The sequence below is a fragment of the Ambystoma mexicanum genome, chromosome 1q, assembly GCF_040938575.1.
Source record: "Ambystoma mexicanum isolate Mex_15411 chromosome 1q, UKY_AmexF1_1, whole genome shotgun sequence".
Classification (NCBI taxonomy): Eukaryota; Metazoa; Chordata; class Amphibia; order Caudata; family Ambystomatidae; genus Ambystoma; species Ambystoma mexicanum.
Window position 1 is genome coordinate 63,485,868 of NC_090922.1, and position 26,772 is coordinate 63,512,639.

Consider the following 26,772-nt stretch of genomic DNA (forward strand, 5'->3'; position numbering starts at 1 on the left):
TGATCCAAAAATGCAATGTGTAATCTCTGAACTACCCGTAACAAAACACCTCATAAATAAATAAATAAATGAACGAATGAATGAATAAATAAATAAATAAATAAAGCAAAGCGGCATGGCTGACAGATGAAACCTAGTTTTCTCTGGTTCCAGATTAAACAAACAGGTCTTTACAGTGGTCACTTTGCATGAGGTGAAGCAAATTAAACATGCCTAATTCTATGGCTGGAGACTGAAGGAGATTAAGTTATTTTGTAGAAAAGATCTTGTTTTAGGAGTACAAAAATATCCAAAACCCATTTAGTAACAATTTGACGACAGATATGGGATGCCAAGCTGGTTCAGTCTTTCCATTTCCATTTCCTGCCCACTGAGTTACATCTTGACCTGAATTATTTTTCCTTTGTGTTTTTCATTATTAGCATCACCAAATAGCTGCTATTTATGGTGATGTACATGTGCTTCATTGATTTGAATGGCCCTATTGACTGATGGTAGAGCCAACATTCTACGTGATCATAGATTAAGCAATTCATACAATCAACAGCAATCAAAATAAAAACTAGGCATTTTAATTTTTATAAAGTACTCTAACATTACAGCTTTCCTGCTGATCGGACAACTAACAGACTGTCCAATTGCCTGATGACATTAAAGCAATGATAACTTCGCTCCTCCTGATTGAAAATGCAAAACGTGTGCTGGATTACTAGTTTTTAATCAAATAGCGGCAACGTATCTTATCCACTCTATTGAAATATGTACAGGTTATGTTTTATACATTCAATAACACTGCTAAATCTGCGGTTCTAGGAGAGTCAAAGCTTTCTCTCATGCCATAAAATGCTAAATAAATGACAACATATCTTTGAGGGACTGATTAAAAAGTGCCCCAGGCCTCAGTGTACGGTGTAACCCATATTGCAGTGAACCTAGTCAAAAGTGAATAAGTTACAGGGCTGTACATTTTGCTTTAATCTAAAAATTACTTTTCTTTCTACAGGGCACCATGAGACACTGCTTTCAAGCAAATATATAATGTCCCAAATTAAGAGCATCATTGCCGAACAGACTTCATACTTGGGCATAAGCGTATTTAATTATTAAAATGTTATGTCCAGAATATTTTTCTCCTGTGCATTCTGTTTCAAGCACATGCCGCAGGTGACCAAATATAAATCTTAAACGAGGGCTCAAAATTTGTACTCCCCACTAGCCATTGGCCAGTGATCATTTACACTTGGCGACTAAGAAATGGTGTGCTGTGTGTAGGTGCAGAACTGAAGTGCCGAGTGACTTCTTTTGGCTGGCTAGTAGCTTGAAACCTTTACCACTGTGATGAAGCTTGAAAATAAAACTGACATTTCAAATGTGTTGCTTTAGCAAAGAGCAAACATTTTTCTGAGTTAGTTCCTGGAAGATCAACGTGCTGTATAGTTTTAACCACGTGACTGCACATTGATGTTCTCAAAATGTGTAGCAGTCATTTTAGTTGACCTTTAACTTGCAGACGTCAATATTTAAGCACTAGGCATGAATAAGAGTCATACGCATATAAAAAGGTATATAAGCAATTGCCATAATCTGTTTTACTCCAAGACCTTGGATACTCAATTAACACTCAAAGCACTTCAACGATCTTTCCTCTCTAAACTGCCCCAATTCTAGAAGCATTTTGCCAAGTGCCAAACGGTCAACAAAACTGCATATGCCTTAACTACACGCACAGAGTTAAGTTTCCTTGGAGTGTTAAAGGTGCAGCAGCCTTTGTCGGAATTTAGCAAAGTGCTCAAGAGGGCAGAGCTAAGAAAAGTACAGTCTTTGTTAAAAGTCATTGTAGAAGTGAAGACTGGATGCAATCAAATCACAAAATTTTCACTTAATTGCTTCTGTATATTTTAGCAATGTTTTCTGCAGATATTTTTCATAAACTTTATGTTCAGTTGTTGCCATCTATGTGAAGGGGATAACACATTGTTTAAATGCTCCTTATTCCAGATTCATGGGTTTCCTTTGTTTTTCTAACTGTTTTAGAGTTGATAAACCTCAGTTTCCATCATATGATAAGTAACGAAAACAATCTGTTCCGATAAATAAATATGATACTTTATACACGACCCAAACGTTCTGTTCTACTACAATGGCAAGGTCACCTTTCTGCTGGCAGCATTTTTTCTACTTCATCACGTTCCATCTTAAGATACTTTTTTGAATATTTCTGGATGGACTTTGCTTTACACCCATAATTTCACGTCCTCATCGGGAGCCCTTTCATTAATTGGTTTAACTGCTTATGCCAAAGTTGCTTTTGAAGTTTAAGAAGCTACATAAACGCACTAAATAATGCCTTAATAAATGCAGTGACATTTCTTCATTGTTGAAAATAAAACTTATAATTGATTTTCAGGAATAGTCATCCTTTGAGACCTTACCACTTCCCATTTATACTTGGACACCGAAAGGGCTCCAGGCTTCATTGAGGAATCCGACTGGTCAGGGCACGTGGAGGCAACAGAGAATTCACTTTATTTAAACCAGTAAAAGCTCACAGAATTAAATCAGTGGAAAAAGGTAATCAATTTTCATCTGTGGATTTAAAGTGTGAGAGTGTGTGTGTGTGTGTGGGAATGTATATTAGAAACTGAAGGGATCAACTAAAATGTGCTTAAAAATATACATTTCTACACAATTGCCAGTATGTAAATAGAGGACTAGTAACCTGAAAGCAAACAAAAAAAAAAAGAAAAAGAAAATAGTGCAATGACATGATCAGCACCAGAACAGTTTTTAATAAAAGACGAAATAAAAAACAACCCCAGACCAATGTCTTCCATTAAACTACCGTTAAAACCACAGATTGTCCATGGCATGCTTGCCAACAAATATAACACTGAGCAGTGCTGTAAAGCTTGTCTCGAAAGTTTATAGAGGCCATTTGAACTTCCAAAGAAGTACTTTGCAAGAAATCGGAGAGGATTTGATAGTTTTTGAACCAATCGGAAGGGACTATTGTGTGTATATAGCCCGAACTTGCTTAACTTTTGTGTTTTTTGCTTAGAACAGGTAGATGCAATTTTTTTTTTTTTAATTAATATTCCTGCCTCATCGGACCTCATGGGAGTGTCATTTTTGGTGCTGGGGAGAACTACTAATGGTGACAATCTGTTTGCAACCCCCCGACCCCCACCACCCCTTTACTCAAGAGCTCCATCCAAACAAAACCTTTCAGCCAGCCATGCACTTGACCTTAATAGTACAGCAAGACGGACAGGGGAAGCGAATAAGTCCCAAAAATAAATAAATCACCAACATGTCAATGATGTTCTCACTTCTTGTATGGGGACAGTAGTCTGAATGGAGATTCACTGGTGTTCTACGTGTTTTCTCCCAGGGATTAAAAAAGAAGTTTTTAAATACGTAGACTGACCCTTTTGAATACTCTTAAAAGTAGACGTACAGAAAAGGTGCTGTAATGGGGTGCCGCTGGTTTCTTTGGCTAGTTAATAAAACTACTTCGAGTGCACTTTTTATAACCATCTTGATGTAAACTTTGCCAGCACTGCTCAGTATAACATAACAATATATACATTAATAACAAGAAAAAGCTAAATTAAATGCTTACCAGCAGCAGCAATGGCTGGAGGTGGGGATCCCACCTCACCTGCCTCACCACCACTCGTCTGACTCATTGGTGCTACAGATATTTCTATAGTGGGAGGCAGCTGTAGTTCCTTTGGGAGGAGATCATAGACTGATTCTGGAAGATAAACAAGATAGATTTAAGAAAATGCCCAACTGTCACATAAATATAAAGTACCTATGAAACTTGAGGGTTGCCTTATGTAGAACAGTGATCCTTGAACACTTAAAATATGTGGCCAGGAAATAATGCAATCAACAAACATAGTTCACATACTGCACATTAGGAGCACAAAAGTCCCCTAAAGATGTACACTGTAAAATCTTCTGTGAAAAAATAAACGCTGAAAATAAAGGTCAAAATATGTCAACGAAAAAAAAAATCATTCTCAAAAAAAAAAAAAATCAAAAAAAAAATCAATATTTAAAAAATATTAAAACAAGAACACTGAAGACAGAATCAGGCTTCTTTAGAATAAGTGAGGCGGGTGGGATCTGGGGGGGGGGATCTTTGCAATGAAAAGGAACTTGGGGCATGCCGACTCCCTACTGTCGAGCCACCTTTGATCCATACTTTTGGGGAACACAATCCAGTCTTTTTGCTTTGTAGGTGAAGCTGGGACAGTCCTTAGCCATGAACCTACATTCGCCCCTCAGTCCTTTTCTATCTGCATAGGCTGATGTCGGACTGATGGCTTCAGCTGATTTTAAGGAGGGGAAGTGGGCTGGGGTTTGCAGTAAAGGGGACACTGTGCTAGGAGTACAGTAGCCATTACTAAGAGTACATTTGTGTTATTCCAATATCCCGTCCCTTCCTCTTTTTGAGACTCCCAAGCACTTTCTTTTACATAATGGAAGGAAACTTCCATTACCTGCTTAGTAAAAAAATATTTCTCAGAATGGCTTATCCTAACCGAAGGTTCAGTCTGGAACTCTCATCTTGACAACAGTTCATGTAAAAGGCTGAAAGAGTGGCCCAAGTTGCAGCCCTAGCTATCGTGCCCCAGGCAATATGTCGTTAAATTAAGCCGAAAGCTGCTCAGTCACTCACAAGATGAGCATGAAGTCCATTAGGCGGTTGTAAGCCCTGAAACAAGCAACTTGCCCTTTTGAAGAACACAACCCATCTCATTATAGTAGCTTTGGATGCTTCAGAACCCTTTTTCGCAGTTGGCGGATCACACGCAGGCCTTTCGTCCTATTCAGATATAATTGAATGGCTCTTTTGACACCCAGACAAATGATAACTTTCTGCTTCAAAGGACGGTTTTGCAAGAAAACAGATATTTTCTGGTTCATATCGAAGTCGGAGACGGCCTTGGGAAAGGACGGATGAGTGGGTATAACTACCGTGCCCCTGTGGAATACAGTGAAGGGTTCAACCTATATCAATATAGGGCATACATTCACACTTATATGCCTTGATGAAAGGCCACCCAATAGGAGACCAGCCTGCTCTCTGCAGTTGCCATAGTATCGAACTGACTAAGGACTACATTGAAATCCTATTGATGCTGTGGTGGTCTTCTCAGTGGAAAAAGGTGACCACCCATCAAAATAACATTTTACCACTGGATTTGAAATCGAGAAAGACTAATGCTCAGAACTGACAGAAGCACCCAACGCTTCAAAAAATGTCCTGCAGGATTAAATCTGGATGTCGGACTCAAAACAAAACAGCACATTGTCTAAAGAGGCTGACAGAGGATTCTTATGATTCTCTAAACTTCAATGGCAGAACAGAACTGGAGACAAAGTAGCTCATACACTGACTGCGTGGATGCCTTCCTGGCAGATTGTATGATGTGCATATTGTCCTTTTTCCTATATGGCCTAGGCAACCAGCTGCTAAACTCAATGACTGAGGGGTGAGGTGCAGAACCTGACCTTTCTCTTGGGACAGAAGGTCCAGTGGACCTGGAAGACAAATTGGTGCCAGAGCTTTACGAGACTGTAGAGCCAGAAGCTCGTTAGCTGCCGTGATGCTCTGAATATTAGCGAGAAATCGTCTAATTTCGGGAGCGCCTGGTGAATCAGCAGCATGGTATTTCCTGCAGCATTTCCAGTGAATTCCCCAAAGTATAGCGGTCTTCCCACTCTTGATGCATACAGAGGACATTTCTTCTTCTGTAAAGTGGGACCTCCTGGTTCATATGTCATTTGTGATTGGCAGGCAGTATAATGAGTGTACATCATTGTTCATCAAACCCGGTAAATGTACCGGAATTGTACGAATGAACCAAAAGGTGGTAGGATGCATTGTATGGAAGTTAAAAAAAAAACATTAAAAAAGACTGCGGGGTGTCCCCCCGTAACACACCACTCACTATACTATATAGTATTGTGAGTGGGGTAGACCCCTGCAGCCTTCTGTAAAAATAAAGAAAGAAATAAAAAAAGAACGAGCCTGCGGCGCCAGTTCCAGATCACAGAAGTGAAATGGAACTGGTGCTGCAGGGACTAGGCGTGTAAAAAAGGTAAGTAGGGTTTGTTTATGTTGGGGGTGTGGGTGGGGGTGTGTGTGGGTGGGGGTTTGGTTGTGTAGGGGTTTTGAATGTCTGTTTGCATGGGAAATGTACAAACCTTTTGTGGTTCGTACATTTGGTTCCATGTAATAATGTTGCCACAAAAATCTCGCAATGCAAAAATATCGCTGAAAAATGGCCGTTTTTTGTGGCGACATTATTGCATGGAACATGCGGGGAACACCCCCGCAACCTCCAAACTTTTTTTTTGTTTTTTTGTTGCCCCTGTCCCCATATATATGGTCACCCAAATAATATCGCCACAACATTTTCCCGGCGATATTATTTACGGCGACCATATATATGGCGATATTATTACCTGATACTGTACAATTTCACATGCAAACTTTTCCATCACAGGAAAATCAGCCGCGGACCACCTAAACTAAAATGTCATGATTAACCAGTGCCATACCGCCACCGCTAGCCAAGGTAAAAGCTTGGATTTCGTATTGCTATGTTTACATAACAAGTTAATGTTAATTTCTTGGAATATGTTCATATTTGTTCTGAATGATGGGCAGAAAGCTTTTAAGGGCATGTAAAATTGCAGCCAAATCTAGAACATTGATGCGGTCCTGCTTGGACCAGAGATCAAAAACGTAGAGAACTCCTAGGGACGTACCCCATCACGCAGTGAGCAGTACTTGGTAATCGTAACCTTGTGCAGTCTGCACAAACAAAATTCCCCAGTGTTACGCTTGTCCAGAGGGACCAGCAAACCGAGCCATACCATTTCTGAAAAGTCCGCTTGAGCGCCTGTGTCCTAGTACCTTGACTCTCGGAAAACCAACTGTGGTCTACACATCTTCCAATTAGCTAGAGGGGTCTGCACTCTTTGGCTCTCCAAATGTTTTGGACTGAGATTCCCATAATCCACTGACCACTGTCTTAAAGGCTATCCAACAAGATCTGAAGGTGAATCTCTGCCATGCTCTCACCAAACAATCCACAGACTGAACCTCTGGTTCACCCCTGTTCCTTTATTCCAGTATAAGGAAACTTAGTTTCCTCCGGTATCCAGATTTGTCCCCTTGCAGGGTACTTTGGGATGGATCCCGGTGTTGCTAGGACCAGTGCAGTCCCTCCTGGAACCAGCAATCTCGGGGAAGAAGTCACTGAGTCAAGGTGCCCTTAAGGGAAGACTCTTACCGGTCCAGCTTCCTTCTTCTAGATACATTATTTTGAAATTGTTGAGTTGCCGAGTGTCTGATTAATTCTTCCCGCCATTGGAGCTGAAGTGAGCATACCAGAACTGAGTTACAGTACAAACAGGCATCCCGCATAGTGCAACATGGTCAGGAATCTAACCCTGTGAAAATGGGATGGGGACCCCTCAACTTTGGGCAGAAGGTTATTGGATGGAGCCAGTCCTGCCTCCAGGGTCCTTTTTAAAATGTTCTTAAACTTTGTCCCCTGCTCTCCATCTAATGGAAGGGGGGGCACCCCTGCATCCCACTGCTCCCCTTAGTGTAATTGGGGGGAGAAGGGGGTTCGATTTTTGTAATGTCGCCATCACCGCGCTACTTTTTGAAACGGTACTGTTAAGAAAGGGTTGGTGACCCATTACTTGAAAAGCATTTGTTCCTGAATGCAAAAGAGTTAATGGAGAATGATAAAGCCCTGGCGGGAAAGTAAACCAGGCAGTGGGCAAGTCTGGGACCCACAGCCAAGAGCGATACCCTGTTGGGAGAGTAAACCAGAGATAAGAAGAGAAGTTAGAAAACTCAGGAGTAAAAATCCCATCTTGAAATTGTGGAATAGTAATAACCAATATAAAGAGGGAAGAAGCATACCCCCTTTAAGAATAAGTAAAAGTTGTGAAAACCCTGGCAGGCGAGTACACATGGGGTAGAAAAAGGATGAGAAAGCCCAGGTCTCAAGACTCCTCCTTGAATTTGTGAAACAGGGCCATCAATGCAAAAATGGAAGAACCATACCTCTTTGAAAGATAATCGAGACTCAGAGAACGAGACGTGTAATAAAGCTGCAAGTACCCCGGCAGGAGAGTTCACCATGGGTAGGAAAAGGATAGAGAAAGCTTAGGAGTGAAAAACCACCTTGAAATTGTGGAATAGTGACAATCAATGGAAAAGGGAAGAACCATACCGCTTTAAGCATAACAGATCCACAGAGTGCTTAAGGGAGACTCAACGGAGTCGTCGCCCCCCCTTGAAACTGAAGTAAAACATTGTATGAAAGGAGAAACGCTGGGGAAGAGTTGTCCCGCCGTAAAGCAGTGGAACATTGACTCTTTCCGGAAGTACCGGATAGACAGTGGAAGACCCGAAAAAAAAACGTAGTGGAAGGATCCTGGTGGAACTTTATTCCTTTTCTTTTCTGCAACTTCGAAGTTTATTTTTCGGAATTTTGAAATAAACCTATAAGTGTATAGCTTACAGAAATCCCAGAGTTGCACATTATATTGAGTTTAGCGTGTAAGGGCCAGTTTAGGGTTTTTGGACACAGGACGTAGAACGGTTTTTGGTTGAACATCCTGACACAGACACCCCTTAGTTTTGTTGAGGCAGGGAAACCCCTTCGCAGAGTTAGGATTTTCTCCCAACCCTTTCTTTATTTCATCTTAATAAAAGTCTATGACCAAAAACATAATGCCACTGTGTCTGACTCTTACTCTGAATACCTTACAATAAGCTTTGGCGAGGTAAAATGGCATTTTCCTGTTGACAGGAAGATAAACATTCAGTTGTAAAACGTGCAAATAAAGAAAGATTCAAGGCCTTGCTGGTCTCTTCATTGTCACACCCAAAAGCATGCAATTGGCACCTGCCCGGGTCGATCCAAGGAGATAACCATTATACGATAAGAGCAGAGACAGCATGGGACAGCCAATATGCAAACCTTTTTCCATCTAAATAAAGAATGTGCCTTCTTTGTAACTAGGGTTATAGTGTTTTAGCCCTATGCCTTTTTTACCAAAGCTGCAATAGCCAAAATAACCCAAATCAAACAGAGCTTTGGTGCTTAGACCTTGCCTCAAACGTCACTTTAACATCAATAAAGCAAATGTTTGAATTGGGGTCATATCCCCTTTATTTTGGGTGCCCGTAGGAGGCACATCAAACATAGGGCCTGAAATAAATGGTGGTAATGGAAGAGTATTACACACATTCAAATAATAAGGCTGTATGGAGCCAAAAGCTGCAGTTTTACAGGCAGACACACTGTTAATTAATGGTAAAAAGCATGATGTAGAAGAACTGTGCTCTCTGGAGGAATAGCTGCATTGTACAAAGTATGGTTAATAAGAAGATTGACAACACAATCTCCTTGTGGTGCGAGTGAAAGATCAAAGGACTAACAAGTGGCACTAAAGAGACAAAGATTTTTGTATGAAAAATCTTCATCCATAAGCTACATAACATGCATACATAGCCAGAGACTGAAGAAACAACCAAACCCAATCTGGCACTGTATTAGTGTGTAGGGCCAGTTTGGCATGTGAAACAAGTCGGTGATAGACAAACCTAAGAAAATACTTCTTATTACGTATCCATATAGAATGATGCATAATGCCAATCAGTCAAACATGGGCAAAAGCTTTGAGGGTTCAGTGTCAAATGCTCCTTGTGTACATTAAGTTTACATCATTTAAATAACGTGGTAAAACCTCATTTAGTGTTCCTGCACAAACAAATTAAGACACTCGTACCTCATTTCCATAAATATTTTGGTGAGTAATGTGTAGGAATATTGTGATTTTCAAAGGAAAGGGATTAAAAAAATAAAAACATCTACAGGGTCTATGCCGGAATATCAACATCATCTTTATTTATGTTGTAAACCATAAAAGCACAGTGCCAATACAAACAAAACATATGCACGCCAATTCGTTGGTCATTGAAAAGGTTATTGCCATTGTAAAAACAATCAAAAAAACAACTTGATAAATCCAAAAATAAACATTTTTTAATTCAGTTTGTAAAAACCAATTATAGTAGACTAGCTAAAATTCTCTCCCTCCTGCACCATGCCTCATCAAATTTTGCTAGATACTGCATAAATTATATCAGTCGAGCTAGCCATCTTACTAAGTTGCTATACAGTAATCAAAGAATAAATACCTTTGTTTAAGACTTCTATCACTGATATCATACAACGGCCACTGAAGGAGAAAGTGTTGTATAGTTTGAGCAGTGCCATGGAAGAACGGACAGGATTCGACAATGTCTTTATTCGACCAAGCCTTGAATGCAGATCTGGGTAAGATGCACAATCGAATTTTTAAGTACGATGCTCTCTGGATTGGGCCATCAATAAGCCATCTTCCACTTTATTCTTCCTGAGAGAATTGCGGGACCAGACACTGACCCAATATACAATGGTTTGAGTGCTGTCTCGATGCGAATACTTGTACGTTCAAGTAACATTTATTGGAATGTTCGGTGTACTATTGGATACCCATAATATTCTTTCCAAGAATTTAGTTTCGGATACAGACAAGAACCTACGCTCTGTAGAGGGTTGCAGTGCTGGCCTGTGCACGGGACCCTTCCAATGGTGGAGTTAAGTTTTTTCTTTGAAAAACTCAAAATAGTAATGCACTTTCTCCCTAGCAATACATTTGCTTCTCTGATATGTTTAGAGCATTTCCCATCGTGTGCGAAAACCTCACCACCCAAGTAATCAAAGTGTGTTACCTCTTCTGTTCTTGACCCACCAATATGAACATTAAGTCTAGAGTGGAAGCCATCTTTTCCACACCTCATCAACTTCATTTTGTCCTTTTTAATTTCTGATCCATGATTATCGCAGAAATTAGCAAAATTTTCAACTAGTCTCCGTAGTGGAGAAGTGGGTTTGTGAGATAATTATCACATCAGAGAAAAATAGAATGCCAACCCACCCCTCCACCCTGGTTCCCCAGAGATGGTACATCATGAGGCAATCTGTAAAAACACCATAATGAAATAGATTAAGATGACTGGGGCTAATGTACAGCCCTTTCCTCAACAGGAAGAGATTTAGACCTTTTTACTCCTAGGCCCCATCTCAACCTGGTCGTGTTTTCATATGAAACCATAACGGCTTTAAGTAATGCTGGGGGTACTTTCTTTTTGGCAAGACCTCACCATAGTGCAGATCTATAAAATGTGGGTGTACATGCCAGCATTTGATTGTAACATTTATCCAGAATGGGGGGCTGTCTGAACACCTAGTCAATGGCACTTACCCCTTTATTAAAACTAGCTTGCAGGTGGCTTACTTAATTCGCTTCAAGTACCCACTTTTCCAGCTTAATTAATATTTTACCAAATATTTAGCTACAGGTGTCTAGCAATGAAATTGTGTGATGGTTACCCGTTCAAGCAGATTCTCTATTTTTTTTTATTGGGACAATCTCAGCCAAATGCCAATATACCATTTTTTCTCCTGTCAAGTATGGCATTGAACAACAGTACAGCAATACAGAGCCTGCAAAGTGGGTTCGCTCAAGTAGAGGTCCACAAGCACAGAAATAGGGCCCAGGGCTTTTACTGTAGCCTGGGTAATGATGGCTGCATTGACCTCTGCCAATGTAGTTTCCAGAAGGGCAGAGTCTAAATCAATGTGTAGTAAGTCTGTCAATTTAATGGTGTATCACCAAATGTCAACTCTTTTCCAAGGAAAGAAATGACTTATCTATATGCTTTCAGCAATTACCATTTGGAAAGCATGCTTATTGTTGTGTGCGCCAAGGCCAACCATTTTCCAGAAGGCCTTAGCAACTGAAGGTGTTAAATTCTCTTCACTTCCTCATTGCACTTGATTAATTTGATCAACCTCAGTAAGTTTGCCTTAGACCTCGTTCATTAACCATCATACACCCCTCTTTGGAAATCACTAAACCAAAAACTGCCTTTACAGTTGTAAGGAAAAAAGGTGCCAAGGACTAAGAAATTATATCATGGAAAGATATTATTGACCAGTAATCGCCCTGATTCAGGCTCTTTGGGGTTTCCTGATATAAAATTGGTAGAATTGATTTTAATTTGGAATCATCCCATTTTATTCTTCTCCAATTTATTTTATTTGATACTTTAATGTGTTATAATCAAAGACTTTGCACAAAGAAAATAGAAAAATCAAATAAAGCAAAATACAGAAGTGTTAAATACCATACAAACATATACATAAAATGGAATTTCAGACAACATTTCAAGCATACAAACAAAAATGTCTACATGATTTCTCACTGTTTGCAAGCCATATACATCGAAAAATCCATTGAAAACAAAATGCCATATTTAAAATGACATTAAAATATCAGACAATTCCAGGCATCTATATCCCAAGATGTCCAAAGCAGAAGTCCAATACCAGGCAGAAAAGCATTGCCGATCAGAAAGCAAAAAGAGAAAAAAGGAACAGGAAAAATAGAACAGCAACATATGGCCCTCTGCAGACTCCATTTAAATTTCATTTCTATTTCACTTCCCCTTATCCCCCCCCACATGCATCTTCCGGATTTCCCCATTTACTGCATTTTCTTTCTTCAGCCCACAGATAGACAATTCACCAGCTAACTCAATGAAGACTATGTCTCTCCACAGGTCAGCAGCTGCCCAAATGATAACCAGACACAATAGAGGGCCAACTACAAGCTCTTATTACCTGTATTCAAGCACCAGAGCCAAAAGGCACTCTTGCAGATTGAAGTCAAGTTGTGAACACAATCGCCCAGATTTAACATGATTGCTGGTGCCATAGAAGGCCACTCCGTTAAGATGTGCTTTCCAGTTTCTGGACAACTTTGATTTTTACAGGCACGGCCAAATCTTTCACTGCGCTTCATTTTCTTAGCTGCCCCCGTGTTCGCTAATACTGGAAATCTATTTATTCGAAGAAACAGTATGAACCTACGAAGGTTTATTAATAAAAAAAAAAAAGTCTAATGCGCTGAACAGCTCGTAGGCATCGTAGAGCAACATAAACACAAAGGGACAACAAAAGCACGGGACAATGGACAACACTAATGTACCCTAGAGGATACAAGGGTCAGATAATAGAGCATAGGAGAGCATAGAGCACAGGGTCCTATGGGTTTACCTGAAAAGGTGTGTTTTCAGGGTATTTCTGAAATGACTTGGGTTTGACTTCGCTCTGATGGCTAGGGGTAGGGTGTTTCAAAAAGAGAGCGCGATAGCCCGGAAAGGACCTGCCTAGAGCCCTAGATCCTGTAACTCTAATTCCCTGCCACTGAGCGGGAGAGGAGGATCGGAAATTTCTGGCTAGTTTTTACGGCGGAACCAGTGCATTAAGGTATTCCGGGGCCTCGCCATAGAGAGGCTGATGTATTAGTAGGCCCATTTTGAACTGGATACATTCCTGTACCGGTAGCCAGTGTAGCTCTTCTCTAGAATTGGATGGACATAGCATAAGGTAGTGCTGCACCAAACCTGGGGTATACAATACATGTTATGTGAACTGGTAGGATTTCAAATTCTGAAGATGTAAATGATCTTTTATCCTGTCCCACTCCAGTATTTTTATCTTGAGCTCCCAATAACCAAGTTCCCAATCAGGCGACCAATTGATTGAGCTGAACAGATTTAAGCTTGACTTCACATACACAGAATGTTCTTTATTTTTCATGTCCAAGTCCAACAATCTTAAGAGAGCACACTGACGGTTTGTTATGGGCTTCAGGTATAATAGACAGCATCTCAGCAAGAGCATGGTAGCCATTGAACCGAGGCCTAATTCTGGACGGATGACCTCCATCGGAACACAAGTTAATCACAATATTAGACACCAGAAGCGGAAAATCTGTTCTGGCGACCCAAGACGTATCCACTAAAGTAAGAGATTCTAGGCCGTACAGAACAGCATGGCAAAACCATTGTTTGAACAGCTTCAGAATGCCCTTAAGCCTATACCCTGGCTAAGGCTATACGCAGGCTATATTCTTCACCTATTGACAGTAGAATGTAGCACATTGGCTAGCTCTATTGAAGGGTTACCCATAACTGATCTCCAAGGTGAAATATACAGCTCTATGATCACTTTCGCAACCCATGATAATTTCCAATGCTTTTGAGCATCCACAACTAACAATATCAATTCAGATGGTATCAATATGTCTCTGTCCCCCCCACCCCAACAAAGAAAGTAGAAATCGGCAGAATATTAGGTTTTAAGCAACCATTACATGCTCCAACCCCCATTCTGAAAAATAGCTCTACAGTACAATAAGCATATTTATAGTATTTTTTACAATGTGGCGCTATTAAATGGGAGATATTCCAAATGTTATCCTCTTCGTCAATGTATTCCAACAAGTCACTGGTGTTCAAATTGCAAATTCATGTCCCCCATGACTACAACAACTGGTCGGCTTTTTGCAGAATGTACCCAGTCTTCAACCAGCATTTCCACCTAAATCATATCGTCTGCTATAGATATTGCATATCAAAAAGCTTGTACCACCAGGTAAATTGATCAACGACCCTGGGGATCAGCTGAGCTACTGGGCAAAAATATAATCTGAGCATTAAGGTTAACCTTTATCCATATGCATAAGGCCCCACTCAGGCACCCAGTCTTACTTTTTGGGCAGGTTGCAGGTACCATATAATTAGCATATGCCTCGAGGATACATGATTTGTAGGCCCATGTTTCTTGGAAACAAATTAGATATAAAGATCTAATTCAATGTATCCAATCAAGGTTTAGCAAACCAGCAATATACCAAAATACCAATGTTACATGTTGTTCATTTGGGCCGATTGGATGCAGAATGATGTCTGCACGTACTGGGTTAGATAAGCGGGCGATGACTATCAAACCGCCGGTGCAGATGGCAGGGAACCTTCTGAAGGACTTAGGTCAGCAGGTGCATTTCTTCCATTAGACCACTGGGTCTCCCGCAAGCACAGTTAAAACAGGGGGACTACTCCTAATTTCAATATGCAGTCCCAGGATTGGAAAAGAACAAAGTCAATTGACAGCAAGCCAGATTTTAGGTGGTGGTTACCAAAAACAATCTAATATATTCTAAACCATCTACTCCGGCTGTTGGAAATCGAGTGACCTCAACAATGTCCTAATTTGCCATTGATAAGCATTGTTTTTTGTGTCTAATCCAGTGGACACATTTATTCAGAAGACTTTCCTTCCCCTCATATTTCCCCTTTTCTAAACTTGGGATATTGACCTTCTATTTTGGCCTTTTTTCCTTGTCTGGTCGGGGATGGGGGAATGTTTGAGTCCATGCTTTGAGCCGGTCTTCACACCTCAAATTGTATAAACCGGTTTATCAATGGGGCATGCACCTTTGGATGTTGATACATTTTCCCCTGCACAGAGGAATGATGTGTATTCATTGGTCAATTAGGAAAAGGGTGATTTCCAACAAGCTTCTCTATGGCTTCCGTGATAGTTAAGATTCCGAATTGCGCAGCACCTGCCCATTAGCCATATTTATTGAGGTAATAATATATGAAGGGGTCACTGGCTGGACATAATCAAGATTTAAATAAATAGTTTCCATTTCAGCCTTCAAAATCGTACACCAATGACCTTAAAGGCGGCACTGCCTGTCCCAGAAGATGGCAGTGCAACCTCTGCACTGCAGACTTTTGGAAAACAGGACTCTAACATAATTGGCAGGGGGAATCTGATTGATGGAAGTGCCGGCGTCCCTTCTGTCCACCCACTTCCGCTTGGCTTGCCAACACGGTGCACTGCTTCTGCTGTAGCCATCAACTTCACGGGTCAGTCTCCTTCTACTACTGCTCCAACTAACGGCCTGCACATGAGGGGAGGGAGGGGACATTTAAACCTTTCTGCCTCTCTTGGGTGTGGGCTGTTAAGCTTAACTGCCTGGCATTTCCTGCAACATTGCTCTTGGGCCTTCTTCCATGTCCCAGTACAAAGAGGTTTATGGGACTTTAAGTGCTCAACTGCAAAGTTAGGTTTTCTTACCAATTTGCTACTTCTAAATGTAGATCTATATCCTTTAAATAGATACAAGCAAGAGATACCAAAGTTATTTTGAAAAGGGGCAGGCAGTTCCCTTAAGCCACTGCACCTTTGGGAGCCAAAATTTTTTTTTATCTTTAAAGGGTTCAAACTGGATTTCCTTATTCCATTTGTTTTGGGACTTTACCTTACCTTTACCCACATTAGGGTGTTCAGTCTGTGTGCCAGCTAAATCATGATGCCAATAAGCCATTACATGCTCTGGTAATTGTGACACGTTTTTCCCCCTCTTGACAAATACTGCGTCCCATCCCATGGAATCTCCTCACTACTCTGGGCCTGGTCTTCTCCCAGGTGATCCTCACACAGAACAGCACCCCCAAGGTCAGTATCAGGGCGCCTCTTTCTTTCTCTGGCCACCTGGGTGGAGACTTTAGGCAAGGGTTTTGTGAGGGATCCATAGGATTCATCAGAGCTTACTCTATTGCCTTCATAGAGACACCTTTCACTGCTGCTTCCTTCAGTAGAGTAAGCGGTGAATGGGAGGGTAGAACAGGAGGAAGAGCAAGAAGGAAGCTTCCGAAAGCAACCGAAAGGACCCATCCATTTGAGGCGATGGTCCTCCATGAATCTAGGTGGTTAGAAATGCGTTCCCACACTGGCGTTGAATGGATACAGCCCTGATCATCACTTTGCTTTTCCATCAGTAGAGGTAGAGGGCGTGCCTGCTGAGGAGGGATAGAAGAAACCTACTAGCAGTCCTTCACCGTTTTCACCGCTGAGCACGTGGGGACCAGTCTTATTGTCTGGATTTTCATTTCTGAAAACCTCAAAATACTGCAAAGGGAGAGAAGGCGCTAGAGGGCCAACCAAGATGGCCGCCTGGGTCTAAGCTCCCATTCAGCCCCGCATCAATCCTGAGAAATCCAGCTGTTCCCAGTGGTTTTGCGAGTTCTACCCGATTCCTGACTTTCTGATCTCTCCAGCTACTATCCCCCGAAAACTGGGGCAAAATCGGCCCTTTTCTGCCAATAAATGGCCCACGCGGTCTCAAAGCCGAGCTTCGTATAGCCGCCCCTGCCCCCAGAGGAAACCCGAACACTCCCGACGCCGTGACCCGGTGGGGGTGCCCGGAGTGTTGGCAGAGAAGCGAGCGGAGGGCGAGGGGCGATCGCCGACCGTCGGCAGAAGATCCTGTCTCCCTCTCCCTGTTCGGAGCCGGAAGACGAGGCGAGGCCGCAGCAGCACAGCTACTTGGCAGACAGCACCGCCGACGGCCGAGACAACTCAGCGAAGGACAAGCTGTCTCTCCCCCCGTACCCCCTCCCACATCCACCGCATCTGCTCGGGATTCCGGCGACCCATCTGCGGGACCGAGGGCTGGAGCTCCCCACAGGACCCAGGAGCACTGCGTCATCTGAAGCGGCCCCCTGCCGCCTCGGGCCTGGGTCGACCGGCGTAGAGAGGAAGAGAGGAAGAGAGGAAACCAGCCACACGCGGAGGTGAGGGAGGGAGGTCCCGCTGCTCCCCAAAACGGGGCCAGCCTTGGCGCCGGACCCCCCCCGCGCGTGCAGAAACCTACACGCCGAGAGCTCAGCTGGTGAGAGGGCCCCGCCCCATACAGAGCGGCACGGAGACCCGCTGAGCCCCCAGCGCCGCCAGTGCTGGCGGAGAGGCAGTCGTGACCGCAGTTAGCTCAACGGGAACTTTCCTCTCCAAAACCATCGACACGGCTGCAGCTGCACGCACGTAACGTGCCAAGCGAACCCGAGTGGTCCAAGTACTCCCCACACTCCGAAGCTCAAGACCACCCTAATAAAGGAAGTCAGCCCTATCATAAAGGGACCCCCCCCCCCCCCACCCCCCAGTACAACACACTAACAGCTGGGGGCCTTCACTCCGCCTATACAAAAAGCAACCAGCGGTCAACAATACAAAGCAGCTTGTACTGAACACCTGCCATAAACTCTCCGCTGAGACACCCCCCCTCCCTCCCTGAAGGAGGGAGAAGTCATCAGACCTTTATCCACACCGGACACGCTCTGACACTCACTTCAAGAAAACAAGAACAAAATTGACGGGGAGTCCATTAACCACAATATAAGAAGACCGTCCCACTACACGACCGCACGTCCACCGGTCCCAGCAACCAGGAGCCAACCTGCCCAGAGGTGGGTCCCCGGAGCGCCTTAAACGTAGCACGCCAAATACTGGATCCAACAGACATTACCAAAACCTCAGGCACGATGGGGAAAACCGATAAATCCCAAAGGAAACTGAACTTCGAGAGTGGCACAACTCCAAAAGCACCCCTCCAACAGGATGACCAGGCCTCAGTGTCCGACTGTCCACACCAGGGGCAAACAAACGATAACCCGTCCGAGATCAAAGAAATCCTCCTCGACCTAAAAGTGGGCATTGGCAGTTTGAACAATAAAATGGATGGTCTAGCCTCTAAAGTCGACCTCCTGCAACACCGTATGGACACCCACTCTGAACGCATGAATGAGGTCGAGCAAAGAGTATCTAACCTTGATGATAACACAACAACCCTATCAAACAAAGTCTCACAATTAGAATCCCAAATGAAATCAACTATAGCCAAGTGCGAGGATCTCAAAGGCCGCTCAAGAAGAAATAATCTCCGGATCGTCGGAGTGAGAGAACACCAACCGCAAGGGAAAATGGAAGACTATGTGGAGTCCCTCTGCATAGCTCTTTTCGGCCGAGACGCGTTGTCTCAACTTTTCGTAATAGAGAGAGCGCACAGGATACCTTCAACCAGACCCGCTCTCGGCACGCCGCCCAGGCCAATCATCGCAAGGCTGCTTAACTACAGGGATCGAGACACCATCCTTCGACTAGCCAGGGAGAAAGGAGACCTCCTCCACGAAGGAGACAAAATACATTTTTACCCCGACTTCTCCCCCGCAGTACAATCACAGAGGAAAGCATTTGCCAATATCAAGCAGAGGCTCACAGACAACTAAATAGCCTACTCAATGCTCTTCCCAGCGCTGCTTAGAGTACAACACGACGGGAGAGTCCACTTCTTTCAATTTCCGGACGAAGCAAATGCGTTTCTAGACCAAATGGGCTGCCCAGAACAAAACCATATTCGCCCCAGACCACAAAGAGACAGAAACCACAGGAATCCACCATAACCAGAAGTGATTAGAATCCTGCAACATGTTCATTTACCTCACCGAGAATAGCGGAATAACCACAACAAATGCAAGGCGGGGCTGGGATACTTGGGAGGCCCCAAGTGCCCCTAGCACAGCAACTGTTTGGTTCACAAGTTGAGTTAATGGGTTGTATTACACCCGACGGCATGGCAACTCCATGGACCGCCATTTGTTCTTTTTTGTTGACAAGGGACCTCTCTGTGGGCCAGTTGGGGTTTGCCCACCCTAGGGAGAGAAGCAGTACGGGCCTGTTGGGGGTTGCCTGTGGACAGCATTCACCAAGGGAACTAGGAAGGTTTCGCGCCACCCGTTCAACTCCGCCCTCCGACCCTCCACCCCTCAGCTCACCATCAACGCAGCTAAACCGTCCAGCTAACAAACCTCCAGGTAACGATCATAATACCAGGCCACACCTAGCCACAACACCATCGATCATTCAAAACAAGAAGCGGATCAACATAGATCTCAACTCGTTCCATTCAAAGTCATAACCTGGAACATAAGAGGAGGCAATATCCCATCTAAAACCGGGAAAATCCGCCAATACCTAAGAAGACATGAAGTGGACATAGCCATGTTTCAAGAAACACACTTACTCCCAGGGAAAGATCACCAGTGGGCCAAAAGCTGGGGCTGCCACAGATACTTCTCCTCATACTCAACCTACTCCAGAGGAGTCGCGATCCTTATACACAGGAGGACCAGCTTCTGGCTTGTTCACACGGCAAAAGATACCGAGGGGAGAGCGGTCCTGGTAAGTGGCATCATAGCGGGCCAGAAAATAATCCTCGTCAACTCCTATGCACCAAACGTGGACGGCCCGACAACTTTAGCTGGGTATTAACCCACCTCTCCTCCCAAGACCCTGCAACCATAATTTGGGGGGGGTGACATGAACACAGTGCTAGACCCAGTGAAGGACAGATCTCGGTCCACCCCACAGCCCCTATCCAAAGCCTGCCTTCAAATAAAAGAACTTTGCAGAGCGTTCGACCTGAAAGACGCATGGAGAGCATCCAATGGGGAACTGCAAGACTACACCTTTCACTCCGCGGTACACAACACGAGCTCCAGGATTGACTATCTCTTCACCTCAACGAAAGGCCCATTGACGAGTGGCCAGTGTTGCATCCAGCCAAGAACTCTCTCCGACCACTCCCCAATAATCCTCAGTCTCAATCCATCCAACCCTAAATCCCCACTACAGCGGTGGCGTTTCAAGACCGGCTCGATGCGAGATGAGGTATTTGCCTCCAAACTGAGAGAGGAGATCACCGTGTTCCTCAAAGCCAACACGGGATCAGTTCCCTCCGCCAGCACAATCTGGGAAACACTAAAATGCTTTATTAGAGGGGTCTGCCTTGCCAAAGAAAACGGCATCCTCAAACTCATTAGGCGCGAGCTGGCAGCCAGCGAAGAGAAGCTAAAACATCTAGAACTCCAGAACACAAAGCTCGGCCGACCCAAGAATAACAGCCGCTCTGAAAGAGGAACTACTAAAATTCAGCACCACAACAGAACGTGAAAGCAAATTTTTACATCGCAGCAGTCAGGTCAGACAGTATGGTGAAGGCCAAAAACCCGGCGTCCTCCTAGCAAACCTAATCAGAGCCGACAACAAACTGTCTCCAATAGAAGGGATTCGGACCAAGCAAGGCGAGATAGTCCAAACCGACGAAGGAATAGCGGAAGAATTCAGGCTCTTCTACCAAGATCTCTACAGCGCCAAACACAACGGAGACTCAAACACTCCACTGGAGTACCTTGAAGACACAGAGCTGTACTGGGTCGAACATCCCCTGCGTGAACCACTGAATGAACTGATCACGCAAGAAGAGATCAGAGACCCTCCCTAGCTCTAAAGCCCCTGGCCCAGATGGCCTAACGGGAGAATTCTATAAAGCATTTGCAAACACCGTAGCCCCCCTTCCTGGCAGCAGTTTACGAAGAGGCACTGGAAAAAGGGAACCTCCCCCAATCCTCCTGTGAAGCCAACGTAATCCTTTTACACAAACCCGGCAAGCCACCAGAGGATTGCGCATCCTACCGTCCCATCTCCCTGCTTAGCCTCGACAACAAAATACTCGCAAAGGTGCTCACTAATAGGTTGATGCCACTGATGTCAGCCCTGGTGCTTGTAGACCAAGCAAGCTTCATACCAGGCCGCAACACGACCTTCGGAATCAGGAGGCTGTTCAGGGCCGTCGAAGCACTAGACCCCTCAAAACAGGCAATCGCGGTTCTTCTTGATGCCGAAAAGGCATTCGACTCAGTGGAATGGCCGTTCCTGTTCGCTGTACTCACCAGGATGGGACTGGGTGCCCGCTTCATCAAACTCTTATCTCTATTATACACCAAGCCACAAGCTAATATTGTAGGTACAGCAAAATCGGCCCCCATAAAACTGCAACGAGGCACCAGACAAGGCTGCCCGCTATCGGCATTGATCTTCGCCTTGGTAATGGAACCGCTGGCCTCCAATCTAAGAGAACAACGACAACAAAGAGGACTCATCATAGGACCACACAAGCTCATCATATCTCTATACGCTGACGACGTAGTACTGTTCATACGCGACCCCGAGGACAACCTGAACCCAGTCATGAGGGAAGTTATTAAATTTGGAGGGGCCTCCGGATTAAAAATCAAACAATCAAAATCCATCATATTCCCGCTGACCCCGGCCACCAAGCCGTTTGCAGACGACTTCCAGCTCACATTGAAAACATCCAAAGTCCGATACCTGGGGATACAAATGTCGCTAAATTACCATGAGGTGTTCCAAGACAACTATGAAGAGGTGGTCAAGTCCCTACAGGAAAAAGTGACACACTGGAAGACCCTACCACTAACTCTCTGGGGAAGAACCTCCCTGGTCAAGATGGTGATCCTACCACAACTGCTATTCCTATTCACAAACATTCCTATATTGGTACCTCAAACCTTCCTGAAAAGACTGAAAAGCATGGTCGTCGAGCTACTGTGGGTGGGCAAACCGGCTAGAGTGGCACACGCAACACTAACGCTCCCGGTAACAAGTGGAGGTCTAGCCCTTCCAGATCTAGAGAAATTTTTTTTTGCAGCGCAGGCACGATTCCTCAGTCACTGGTACGCCACTCAAGCAAACAGACCTCATGTGCAAGTCGAACGAGCCCTGGCAACACCTAACCTGTTAACTGCTGTCATCTTTAGCCAGACCCCTGTCCCCAACACCACCATGAATGTAATGCTCTCGACGTACAAAGTCTGGAAGAAGCCAGCCCAAAAGTATGGGGTACAAACGCGATACTCTCCCCTTCTGCCCGTCAAGTTCATACCAGGGGTTCCACTGACGTCAGAGAAAGTATTCCATCAATGGGTCGAAAAGCTGCACATAAAGACCATAGGAGACCTTTTCGCTCAGTGCGGCTTTATAACTCTGCAACAAGCAAAATTTAAAGGCGGCAACACTGCACTCAACGTATTCATCTACTTCAGGACCCGGTACACCCTGCAAGCACTCCTGCCCGACTTCCATTTCAGAAGGGGATTGGACCCACATCCTGAAACAGACACAAAAAATTGCCCTCAACGCACGCTTTAAACTAATCCACTTCAACTTCCTTCATCAAACCTACTACACACCAGCAAAAGCTAACAAACATCATCCAGACGCATCTGCAAAATGCGGAAGATGTGGGACACAATCAGCAGACTTTGTCCATCTCGCATGGGACTGCCCCGAACTAACCCCTTTCTGGAACCAAGTCCTAGAGACAACAGCTGCAATTGTGGGAGAAGCGATACAACCGATCCAAACAGCAGCCCTACTTGGTATGACAAAACTACTTTCTGCTCCAATAAGGAAACTGGCAGGAGTTCTGCTGACACTAGCTCGTAGGAGAGTTGCCATGGCATGGGGCCGATCCACCCCCCCCCCAGCAATCGCTGCCTGGCGCAAGGACATCCTCTACTGCCAGGACATAGAAACAGACTTCATTAAACAACTGCCCCTACATGCCCGTCCATCAGACATCTGAGGCCCTCTGATACTATTCTTGATGAATGAAGCAGAGGAGGCTCCTTCCCCCCCCCGGCTGACACTTCAGAAACAGAAGATACGCTTTGGTGAAGACACAGACCTGGCACCTCTGCCTCCAAGAAACAAGAAACTGGAAAGATGGAATACATACAAATGAGAACACTGAACTAAAAAGGGGGGCGAGGTGGAGGGGATGGGGGGAATGGAGTTCGGCGCAAAGTTTAAGTCCACCCTAATGTGGGTGTGAAGTTGTATTATGTTATAAAAACCAAAATAAAGGTTAAAAAAAAAAAATACTGCAAGGATCTAGAACGTAAGTCAGACCTTGTGGGAAGGCTGGTTTGTGAGTTGTTTTAGTGAGGACTGAAAGATTTAGCAGACAGTACTGGTCTTTGTTTTTGTGACTCCATCATCAGTTGGGAGTATGAAAATAAGAAGGTTACTCACCGTAGTTACCACCTTACTCCTAGTCCATAGTCCCCTTTCCTCCATACTTCTGGGACATTCCTCCGTCCTGTGGGACGGGACCAGAGCACTTTGTAAAAAGCATCACATTTTTCAAACATTTGTCCTTCCTCTCTTTTTACCCGGGGTACTGCACACAGCTGTAACCCTGCCCTTCCTTAGCTCCGCCCAGCGCATCGCCCATCAGTCCTTTTCTATCGCCTTTAAGCAATAACAGAGGAACCCTATTCGAGGGGACGACGGGCAGGCGTATGGAGGAAAGGGGACTATGGACTAGGAGTAAGGTGGTCACTAAGGTGAGTAACCTTATTATACTCCTACGTACCGTCCCCTTTCCTCCATACTTATGGGAGATTCCCAAGCACTCCTCACAGGAATTACGGGTGGATGGAAAACTCCTTACTGAAAAAGGTTTTTAAGCACAGCCTGGCCAAACTGAGCATCAGACCTGGAGCTCAGGTCCAAGCAGTAGCGTTTACAAAAGGCCGATGGAGAGGACTAGGTAGCCGCTTTCTCACAGGGGACAAACTTTTGAAAGGCAACAGCTGCTGCCTTACCCTGTACCAGATGTGCATGAACCACTTTTGGAGGTTTAACACCTTGGACAGCGTAAGCCTCTGCAAAACCGGCAACAATTCATCTGGAGATGGTCGCTTTCAAGGCCGGCTTACCTTGCGGATTACCGAAAGTCACCAAAAGCTGAGAAGAGTTCCTAAACTCAGATGTTCTGTCCAGATAGAGTTCTTCTAGCATCCAGACAATGCAAAACTCTCTCAGCCTCTGAGGCTGGGTTTGGAAAGAAGACAGACAAGGGGATTGACTGATTCAGATGAAAATCAGAGACCACTTTTGGAAGGAAAGAAGGATTCGTCCTCAGGACAATCTTATCCTTATGAAAAACCAGAAAGGGATGCTCCACAGACAAGACCTGGAGCTCACTCACACATCTTGCCGAAGTCACAGCGACCAAGAAAGACACTTTCCATGAAAGGTGCTTAAGGTCTACAGTAGCCATTGGCTCAAATGGCTTATGACACAAGGCCGTAAGGACCACGTTCAGATCCCACGTCGGATGCTGTTTGCGAACAGGAGGGTAAAGATGCATGAGACCCGCAAAGTGCCTTTTAAGCACTGGGTTTGCCAGTGAAAGAGAGCACTGATCCCTGGATAGGTATGCAGCAACAGCCGAAAGACAAGTCCTGCATGTCAAGAAATGGATGCCCGACTCCGCTAGATGAGAGACAAAGGACAGCACTGTGTCGATCGTAGCCCCCCTGGGGTCCAGCTGTATGGCTAAGCACCAGTGGCAGAACCAAAGCCATTTGCTCCTGTATTGAAATCTCGTAGAGGGCTTCCTGGCCGACTGAATAATATGCATGTTATCAGCGGACAAGTTGAGGTGTTCTAAAGATCTGAACTCAGGCACCATGCCGCCAAGCTGAACGATTGTGGGGCGGGGTGCCACAGCTGCCGATCTCTCCGGTAAAGATGGTCGGGAACCAACGCAAGCCTGATCGGTGCACACACCGACAGATGCTGAAGATCTGAAAACCAAAACCTGGCCGGCCACCACGGTGCTATGAGCAGAAGAGAACAGTTCACTGTGCTCCTCAGCTTGCACAGTGTCCGATGAATCCGAGGCAGAGGCGGGAAAACACAGGCTCTCATGTTGATCCAGGGATTATCGAGGGCATCCCCCAGAGAGGAGGCTCCCAGCCCGTTCCTGGAGGCATACAGGGGAAGTTTCCTGCTTGACACCGTTGCAAAGCGGTCCACTTCTGGAGTGCCCCAACACCGGAAGATTTGCAAGAGGACCTCCGAGTTCAGTTCCCACTCGTAGCTGACCATTGTACGTCGGCTGAGGGCATCCACAGTAACAGTCAGCTGACCCGAGATGTGCACTTCCACCAGCCAGATGCCATGCTGAACCGCCCATTCCCATATCTGAATGGCAAGATCCACAAGATGAGGGGACTTGCTTGTTGATATAAATCATGTACACCACATTGTCCGTGCAGATCCAGACTACTTTGTTGACAATGACAGGCTGGAACGCTTTGAACGCCAGGAAGATCGCCAGGAGCTCCAAGTGATTTATATGAAGGAGTTTGTCCTGCGGTGACCAGAGATCGGAAACCTGAAGAAGGTCCAATGTCGCACGCAACCCCAGAAGGGAAGAGTCCGTAGTGATTGTCACTAGCGGGCCAGGGTCGTGAAAGGCCGCGCCCACAACAAATTGCTGAGACTACCACCACACGAGGTCCGCTCTCATGCAAGACGGAACAGGAATCATTTTGGAGTCTCGGTCCACTGCTTGGAGCCAAGAACTCCGAAGAGCCATCTGTGTTTGCCTCATCTCGATATGAGCAAGAGGAAGAGCCAGCACACACAAGGTCATGAGGCCCAGAAGCCTCTGGAACCAGCAGGCCGACATGATCTCTGACTGCGCAAACACCTGACACGTGTGCCATTCTGTCCCCGGTCAGATACACTCTGCAGTTGATCGTGTTCCATCGAAAACCCAGGAAAATCAGGTCCTCCGAGACCGTGATGGAGGATTTCTCCCAGTTCACCGACAGCCCAAGATGGAACAGGAGCTGGAGGAGAGACTGAAGGTTGCTCAAGGCTGATTGAGGACAAGGATCGTCCTAATACGGATACACATGGATACCCTGAAGCTGAAGATAAGCTGCGATAACCGACCTCATCTTCGTAAAGACACGCAGTGCCGAGCTGAGGCCAAACGGGAGCATTCGGAACTGGAAATGCTCCTCCCCCATGGAAAAACATTGGTATTTCCGATGTGGACTCCAAATCAGAATATGCATATAAGCATCCTGAAGGTCCACCACGCTGAGCCAATCGCCCTTTTGTAAAGAGGACGTTATCTGACAGGGCGTGATCATCTTGAATTTCTCTTGGGGAAGAGAGAGATTGAACTGGAGAGATTGAACTGGGAAAGGTCTAGGATGGTGCGCAGGACAGCCTGGTGGGTTTGGGCACTGTAAAC

At 44.9% G+C, this 26,772-nt stretch overlaps 1 protein-coding gene across 2 annotated transcripts in view; it reads right to left on the reverse strand.

Annotated features, from left to right (window-relative positions):
- The window catches only part of NFAT5 (nuclear factor of activated T cells 5), a 1,479,138-nt gene that overhangs the window by 1,182,362 nt on the left and 270,004 nt on the right, over positions 1-26,772 (reverse strand). The window contains exon 2 of one of the 2 annotated variants that reach the window (XM_069635522.1): positions 3,623-3,757. In XM_069635522.1, coding sequence (XP_069491623.1) covers positions 3,623-3,757 — 135 coding nt within the window. Of the gene's footprint in view, positions 1-3,622; positions 3,758-26,772 lie in introns of those variants that run through there. The other variant, XM_069635523.1, reaches the window with a different exon arrangement.